Source organism: Dermacentor andersoni, chromosome 4, assembly GCF_023375885.2.
Source record: "Dermacentor andersoni chromosome 4, qqDerAnde1_hic_scaffold, whole genome shotgun sequence".
Taxonomy (NCBI): Eukaryota; Metazoa; Arthropoda; class Arachnida; order Ixodida; family Ixodidae; genus Dermacentor; species Dermacentor andersoni.
The window spans coordinates 50,996,080-51,005,443 of record NC_092817.1 but is presented as its reverse complement, the minus strand read 5'-3'; the positions used below and the strand labels follow the sequence as shown (position 1 = coordinate 51,005,443).

The 9,364-nt window shown below is 42.5% G+C and overlaps 1 protein-coding gene across 3 annotated transcripts in view; it reads left to right on the top strand.

Annotated features, from left to right (window-relative positions):
* Window positions 1-530: 530 nt before the first annotated feature.
* LOC126537139 (uncharacterized) overlaps window positions 531-9,364 on the top strand; it is a 57,083-nt gene continuing 48,249 nt past the window's right edge. For 2 of the 3 annotated variants that reach the window (XM_072287833.1, XM_072287832.1), the window contains exons 1-2: window positions 531-2,132; window positions 3,324-3,428. In XM_072287833.1, coding sequence (XP_072143934.1) covers window positions 2,050-2,132; window positions 3,324-3,428 — 188 coding nt within the window. In that variant the 5' untranslated portion in view covers window positions 531-2,049. Of the gene's footprint in view, window positions 2,133-3,323; window positions 3,429-9,364 lie in introns of those variants that run through there. The other variant, XM_072287834.1, reaches the window with a different exon arrangement.

The window sequence follows — 9,364 nt, the reverse complement described above, 5'->3', positions numbered from 1 at the left end:
ATTGTTGCCAACAGTGGATTTATTGAAGCAGCAGCTGCACCTTCAGACATGTGGAAATCGCTGTCAATTGCCACCTTTAGGCGAAGACTGCCTTGAAGAAAATTTATCTCTAGCTACACTTATGCACATGACCTTTGCCTGATTAAGTTTCACATATTTCTCTCCAATTTGTAGTGGGATTCTTTCAGAACGTTTCTGAGAGGCGATGGTTTGTGAAAAGTGATGTCCACATGCATATCTGCTGTTTCAATAAAACCACTACTGAAAGCAGTGCATCGCCCTGTGTGCACGGAAGTATATTGTGCTTCGTTGTTTTCAGCTAAATAACGAGTCTCGGCTGGCGCGAACTGGCTCAAACCCAACATAATTGAAACCAAATTGTCCTTCGACCAGACCGTCCACCAAGTATACGTAGGTATAACAGCGGTCTCGCATAATTCTGTGCACGTGACTGCTTTGCTGTTTCTGCGGGACTACTTGTTAAAAGCTCTTTCTAAAGGTGAGTTATATTTTAGATTTGCGATGGAGGCACTGGTGGATCCGGAGTCCCCCCTCCAAGACGTGCCGACATTCCGGCGTTGACAGCAATGAGCGCACGTGTGCAGTGAATCCCACCCTTGAGTACACCGTTGCGGAGGGCTGAGGGTATGCGCGTCCCACCAGAAGTAGATTTTCTGGCAATGTTCAGAGGGAAGGGGAAAAGGAGTAGCAGTTAATGATCAGGGAGAGCAGGTCCGCAAGGTCATTGTTGGTGTCGTCATGTGCCTGCACGCAATGGTTCACGCGTGATTACTTGCAAGGTTTGAGAATCTGCTCACAATTAAATGTTTCACTCAAATTGGTGTACATGCAGGGCATTCCCTTTTACCCAAAATCTTGACGCCGCCGCCAATGCGGAGTTAATTGTCACCAACATCGGACATTATTGCGCTTATTGCGGACACTGATTATGGCATCGCATTTCAAGGGAAACTTTTTTGTTATTAATACGCCGCTCAACAAAACGATTTTGTGGACTAATATCTGAACTGGTGGCTCTCTCACGCTTGATGGACATGCTTTCGGCACATAATAAGCGTTATTTTTTTTTTTAGTATCGCTTGGTATCGCACTAACCCACGCACTAGCCGCACTAAACTTCACTCAGTGCCGTCGTTCATAGAGTCTCCTACAAAAAGTAGGAAACTCTATGCCGTTAGCTGTCGCACGATGCCGCGTGCGTGCGCATACAAACTTACTGTATATGCTCCCGATAAACAATAACTATATACAAACTGCCCGCCAAAAGCGTAAAAGTACGAAAATAAACGCTAAAAAAAAAAAAAAAACGTGAGCAGTCAGCTGATTGCGCCACAGATTGCGCTGTCTGCTGCTTACAAAATGGCTGCAGCCGGTACGTTATGCAAGTACATATTTTTCTGTCGCTCTGCAATTAAGAATGCTTACAGTGTTTTATCGATGGGTAGCGCGACGCCTCCTCACGAATTTCTAACGGGAAGTGCAGGCAGTATATCAGATATAGATTTAAACTAAAGGTTCACGAAATCTTTTACGCACTTTAGGATTCGGTTGTAACGTAAAGGGGGTGGAGTGGAAAGAAACAACAAAAACTTTGCGTGACGTTTGCTCCATTCGCACACGCCCATAAGCGCTAACCTTTGAAGACAGCTGTGAGCGCTCCCCTGTTGCGCGTCGCTCTGCTGCAAATAAAGATAAACGTAAGCCGGCGGCAAGTGAGTCAGTCAGTGTAGAGCGCGCGCGCGTGGTCGACTCGTGTCTTACCGCACATATCTTTACACTCTTGTTGTACCGTTGTCGCAAAACGTGCTGATTTTAGCCCCATTGTCTTTCGGAAAACTGAAGCCGCCTTGGCAAGCTGCGTCAGCGTGAAGCCGTGCTCATTGATATGGATGAGAACATATTTGTTTGTGTAATGCGCACGCAATTAACAGTAGTGCTCGGGATCTGCACGGAATGACTTTAAGTGCATCGGGCATTATTTCTTTAGATTAATGTGATCTTTCATCTTCGTTGCAAGGATTGATTGAAATGGAGGGCTCTACGACGTGGACGTCAGATTCAACAGAGGAAGAGGCTCGTTCTGCGGACGTTCATCCTATCTGCTCAACACTGTGAGTTGCAGCTGTAGTGTATATATATGTAAAATCTAGAGTGACTTTTGCTTTAGTTGCATGCTTTAATAACGCTGTGGTGTTGACGCACTGCAAGCACTGGACTTTTTATGTAGTGATCTGTGCATGGCCATGAGAACCTGATAAACTTGTAATAATTCAGTCAGTGTTCTAATTGTTGCCGTCCTTATATATATATATATATATATATATATATATATATGTAAGTAATGTTGATGTTTAAGTTGAACTTCACACTTCGCTTTTTTGCGCCACTGTCAGTATATACTGAAATTGTCATGGCAATATTACACTAAAGCAGCTTGACAATTTTAGTAGATTTTTATTTTCCAGCTCATAGCAGCAGGCATTTTGTCAGTTTCACGCTAACCATTAACCTGTTAACATTTATTAACGTATTAAGCTGAACATTTTCACTTGGTATATTGAAACTGGCCAACCTCCTCATTTTCTTTTCCAATTTAATTTTAGACAAATGTGGTAATTGGCATCATAATTATGTTGTACCTCTATGAGCATATAGTTTAGAGGTGCAGTGAAGTGCAGTGGCTAGAGAAAAATAATATCCCTGTTTCTAAGCTTCACCCGCTGTGAGAGGCAATCAAGCCACCATACAGCCACCATACATAATGCACAAATGCGTGTTGCAGACGATTGTCCTTTAGAATTTTGTAACTGGTCAGTTGTCTGAGGTTGCTGCACAAATTCATATGTTGTTGGCGATGGCAGCAGCCCGTGCATTTATGCATTCATGCATCATAAATGTGCATTTACAGAAAATTATGTGAGGTATTGCACAATCTTGTGGCCTGTGTGGATTGGTAGCACTTGAAAGTGCTTGTAACCTGAATATGCACATAATTGGCTATTTGTGAAAAGGAAAATTGTCATCCACACAAATGCAGCACCAATCTGCAAAGGAAACCCACTCGGATTTCTCAGAAAGAAAGCTTTGCAGTTGGTCCTGGGATTTGAACCTGATACCAGGACAAATTTTTTCTCAATCTGAAGCTTTCTTTCTGAGAAACGCCCGTATGGGTTTCCTTTGTAGCTTCATGCTGCATTTGGGTGGATGACAATTTTCCCTTTCATAAACATTCCTTCACCTTGTGGGATTCTGCAGAACTGATTTCCCAATTGGCATTTCACCTTCAAATGCTGTTATTACAGGGGTTTAGGTTCCACTTCTGATCCACTCTGGAATTGCAACCAGAATTTCGGCAACTTTCCCAGTGTCCCTCCTTCACTGAGATCTGATGCAAGAAGCACCACTAGGTATGAAACTTAATGTGTTTCTTTCTTTCCACATGGTCCTTGAGCAGCAGATGTGAACTTGGGTGTCAAAAGCCGACTCTTGAGTTTCTTCCTGCTAGCCCAGTTTCTTTTTGATTACATAATTTGTTATTGTATTTCTTTCCCCCCCCTTTTTTTTTCAAGCGGTGACATTTCGTATTCTCTTAGTTAGGAAACATGACTTCAAAACTGAAGGCCAGGCCCTACCCGATATTGGCTCTGTCCAGCATATGCATAGCAACACACTCAAATGCAGTGATTAGCATGAGCGTGATTGAAATGCAAATCGGAAATAATCGATTAGAATTCATGTCTGTATTATCACATGGAGCTGCAATATCCAATCGTTCTATAACCAGTTTCTAAGCTGGAGTAGTCGCAAGTGTACGTTTTGGTGTCTGAATTGACCCACTGTTACAAATGCACGTGAGCTTGGAAAATAAACAATCCAATAGTTTCGAAATTGTCCACATCTGAGTTTGTGCTGATTGTTCATAGTAAACTGTACTTGTACCCTGGGAAGGGCCCATTATATTGAATAACACAGAAGCAAGGAAAATATATTTGTGTGAATTTTGCTAGAGAACAGTGCAGGGTCACTGTTGAAGCCATGAATTGTTGTGGTTGAGTCATTTAAAAGGACCTTGAAGCAACTATTATCAAAGGTGTTTGGTATTAAAGGGCATCTCCTCACAAAACTTTTTCAAGAGAAAGTTTTTGAATCTATCTTCTATTAATGGAGTTTATTGGTAACCATATAAAGGAGGGGGGGCCTGCCGTGGCTTTGTGGCTTTCCTCTCCTTTTCATTATTTAAACTGCACGTGAAGCTGTGCTGCTGTGCCCATGAAAGGTGATGGCCGCCATACTTTGCCAATTATTGCACTGAGCTTTTGCATTGGAATAATTTTGAAATAATGTGCCATGATCATCTGCAGAGCTGCCCAATCTTATGGCCCACCATACCACCACTGTGGCATTATTCTCAGACATGAGGTAGTGTTGCTGTCTTAGCAGTGATGAGATTCCTCTCATTTTGCTTCTGCCAGAGGCAGTGCCTAATTGTGATGTCAAATGAAAATCTTGCCAGTGACCATTGTGTTTAAAACAGTATAGGCATGCAGTGAAAATTGATGGGTATTTCAGTAGATTCAGAGGAATAGCAGGCTGTCTTTTGAATTTAACTGCCGTCTTCCAACTGCAAGTACAGGAATAATATTAACCTTAGATGCCTATGATGGTATTGCTACATGCCAATGGATATGAGCCTTCCATGCCGATATGTACGTGTTTGTGTGGAAGGGTAAGGGAACGTTTCTGGGCTGTTCAAGACATGGGCTCCGAGTTGTGTTTTGGTACTTCGCCAGCGATATAACTGGTGGAACAATCTAGGTGTTTGCGGTGCATGCAGAACCCATGGGGGAGGAGCAGATTGGGTATCACAGGTCTTGCTCATCTGGCTTGCCTGGCTTGTAGTTGTAGTTGACATCCTCTCTGGTCTGGACTAAAAGGGATTGAATTGAAGTAGTAGTTCATGCAGGCAGCGGCTGTTTCTAGCTGTAGGGGCTGTGGCTGTCCCCAAAGTACTTTGGAGTGATGGCGAAAACTTGTGAGCGGAAGTGCATGTACTTCGGACCTTTACCAGTTATGTCACAGGCAAAGTACAAAGACACAGCTTTGAGTCCACATTTTTACTGAAAACAGCCCATAAACGTTCTCCTCCTCTTTAACCCAGGTGTGTACACATCAACGCAAAAGACTCGTACCTGATGGCATGTGGCTGTATTGTCTAGCAACTAAACCGGTTTGTTTGTCTTCAACTGTTTTAACAAAACTACAAACAGGATTTTCTGACATTGAACATAGCACATGCAGTGGCTAAAGGGACAATAACCTTCACTGCTGCACATTGAAAAGCAATTTTTTGATTGTTGCTATAGGTAGTAAAACTGTCATAAAATGATTATATATAGTGAATTCCTTCTGTTTTCCTTCCCTTAACAAAACCACATCTGAAATTTAGCGCATGTGACAGCAATTCAGCCATTAACTCTGTGATTCCATGCAGTAGTAAAGCTTAAACTGTGTTTATTCTTTCCGTAGAGTCATTCGAAGCCAACCTCATTCGAAGACAGCTAGAATTGTTTTAGTGGAATATCTACAATTGTTGTTGATGTAGTGATATTTCAGACTGCTGACATTCGGTTGCCTTTTATCTGTAAATAGTCTGCCTGTCTGGAAGATAAGGCAATGTGGAGTGGTATACCTTCAGAGGGGCTGTAGGTGTAGTACTGATAAGGCTCAGAACTTGTGATAAGGTCATGTAAAGGGGGTTGGGGGGAAAGGTCCTTGAATCCATGGGGTTGTTTACCTAAAAATGGCACAGATAGCTTATTGTCATTATCAGTACATTCCACTCCTTTTAGAAATTCAGGGTTTAAACCACAAGACTGGTATATTGTATTTTCATGGTTTTCTGCATCTCTTCTGCATTTAACAAATGTAAAAAATGATAGATGAATTCTCTTATCTCTAATATCATGAGAGATCCCTGGGGGACTTCCTATGATAAGTTATTGTGTATAATTTTGGTTTATAAGAAGCTTCAGAGTGATTAGTTATAGATAATATGCATGCACAGTTAAATTAGCAAAGGAAATATAAAGACAGTGTGCAATGAACAAAACCAACTGTGGTGAAGATTTAACAGCCAAAACAAACAAGTATTTGTTGCAGCAATGTCACCAGAAGATATTTTTAAAGAGCGCTGAACCACTTTTTATCAAAGTCAAAAAATGCATGCAATAGACTATCTCAGAAATACTTTGCTGCAAAAAGTTCTTCACTGTGTTCAGCAGAGTCAGAGTTATTGGCATTGAAATGTGACCTATGATCCCCTTCGCGGTGCTCCTGCTCCTTTTTCAATGCCTTGCACTGTGAAGGCTATGGCAGAACAGGGCATGCCCACAAAGCTAGGCCTACTGAACGTCATCGTGGCATGCAGTTCAAATTTGACTTTGGATGTTCACGTAGGCACCGCTATTTCTGATTTTGGCACCTATGACGCACCAAACGAGGTTGTCCTCAGTGGGCCGCAGTGCGCTCAGTCAGTGGACTAGTCGTGGCATCTATGGCTAAATAACAGACTGCAGCTCATGCAACTGTAGTTTGTATGCACAGCGTTTGCTTTGTGCATGATAGGGCTTGAGTACGTGCTCGCGCTAATATGCTCCAGTCTGACTGTGCTACGTGGTGCAGAGCGACTTTGTCCTGCACCAGCTTGACTGACAGATAGTAGCCACATCCAACTTGCATGTTTTGAAGCGTTGCCAATAGCTCAATATGAAGCGAAGTCTACCAAGGTGTCTATATAGCTAGAAGCTGTCAGGAGTGAGTGCTCACTGGCAAGCGTGCATGCGGTCTGACCTTAAGTATCGCGTGGTTTGAAGCTAGTTGAGTGTTTAAAACTAATCGAAATGAGTGAGACCCGACAGCTACAACACCAATAAGCAGTCTGGCCGAACTTAAGTTCCTGTGCAGGTGGCCGCAGCTGAACGTGAGCAGATGATAGTAATAGTATTGAAAAAAATCGTAGTGCAAAAGTAATATAAAAAGTAAGAATTAAATAATTTTAAAACTGTCAACATGATGTTGTTTTCACAGGAAGATATGAGATTATTATTAATAATCGATTGAAAAATTTTATTATCAGAATAGTCACATTTGTGACTAACTGATGGCGCTGCAGCACCACTGCATACATCTTAATGGAATGTGAAGGTATTCTCCCAGTGAGACCCATAGGTGACATACGTTTGCAGAAGCACTGAGATTTAAAGTGGATGGAAGCATTAAGTGGCCATTAGTCTAGATAAGCAAGAGGTGTTCAGACTATTGATGGAATAAATAAAGCAGGGAAGAGAGTGATAGGACTGGATCCTTTAACAGTACAAGCTAAATATAGATGTTTTAAAGAAGAGAAAAAAATTTTAAGGAGATGCATTCAGAATGTTTGACTGAAAAGCATATATGGCATACCTGATTAGCTTAAGCAGGCTAAGTGACTGTCACCGCCCTGTTTCAAAGGGTATGCCAATAAATAATAAAATTCATCATCACCGTAGCGTTCCTTGACATTTAAGTCCCAGTACTGAGGCACTCTAGTCATTCAAATACGGACGGACGGACGGATGTTATGAGCATCCCCTTTGCAATGGGGTGGTAGGTTGCACCACCAAGCTCTTGCTATTATACTGCCTAATGTCCTACCTAGGTTAAAAAAGAAAAAGAAAAAAAAGCACAAGGAACTCCCAGAACTAAATTTTCTGACCCCCTATCGTGAACTTTGCTTTTGTATGTCTGTTTTTTTGTCGTTTCCCTGCTTTTCTTCCACCAATGTTCCAATCGCCTTTTACTAATCTCTATTGCAGACATATTTACTTTTCCCCTGCTCTTGCTGAACCTAAGGGCTTCAAGGAGGCCAGTGGTGCCTAAATTGACCGATGGGCAGATGTCTTCACATTCTAACAAACCATGCTCCATCGTTTCCCTAGCTTTGCTGCAGCAAGCACATGCTTCTTCTTTCTTCTTATATCTCCCTTTATAAGTGCGTGTTCCAAGGCATCCTGATCTTGCTTCGAAAAGTAATGAGCTTCTCTTTGAGTTATCATAAATTGTTTCTTTCCTGATTTTGTTTTTTCCTCTTAAGTAGTTACTCATGACAGGTTTCTTTTCCATTGCCGCCACCCATGAGATTATTTCAGCCTCTCTAACTTTCCGCTTGATGTTCTTTGTTGCTGTGTTACTCACCCTACAGGCTGCATACTTGCTGGTAAGCTTCCTAGTTCTTTTCCTCCACTGTGAATCAATGTTTTTCCTGTACTGATACCTCAACACTCTCCCAGTCCATTTACTTTCTTCCATATTCCTCAGTCGTTCTTCATAATCAATTTTACTGTGAGCTTCCCTCAATTCAAAACTAGTCCAGCCCATATCACCCTGCACAGCTTCATTTGTTGTCTTCCCGTGAGCGCCCAGTGCGAGGCGTCCCACTGACCTTTGGTTCCCATCGAGTCCTGATTGTACCCCTGATTTCAAGCAAACAACCGTATTTCCAAAAGTAAGTCCTGGAACCATTACACCTTTCCAAATACCACGGAGCACCTCGTACCTGTTGTATCCCCATAGCGCTCTGTGCTTCATTATGGCTCCATTTCTCTTCCCCTTTACTGTTATATATAGTTTTTTCCTGTGTTTCTATATATCTATTGCTTTAGTTTATCCATATACCAAAGCATTTATATTCTTTTACCCAAGGTATTTCCTGGCCCTGTATTGCCACTGTCTGTTCACTGTTTTCATTGAATACCACAACACCTGATTTTCTAACACTAAATTTCAAACCTAAATTCTCGCCTTCCTGTCCACAGATATAAGCCAGACGTTGCAAATCACTTAGCTTGTTAGCTAGCAACACAATGTCGTCTGCATAAAATAAGCCTGGAAGCTGGCGCGCTGCTCTACTACCGTACCCGCCTGTTTGTAATATGAGAGATCAAACTCGATATTACTTCCTTCTAGCACCCTCTCCAACCTCACCATGTACATCATAAACAGCAGTGGGGATTGTGGTGTTCTCACCCGTGCTCTTGGGGCAAAGGAACGACAACACAGTAGGGCAAATAATCACAAGGGCATTTATTGCACCTTTCATAGATTAATGCTTGCTAGCTGAGTGGCTAACCCCAAAACATGTCGATGGGCGCGCGACAAATAGCGGAAGTTCGACTCACCGCGACCGGATAGCGAGCGAATATGTTCGCCCCATGCTGGATCCCAACGCCTGGTCGTTCGCGCGTACGGTCACGCGAACGGTGGCGCGTTCGAAGGAGCCCTCGCGAGACGGTCTCGCAGAAGCATG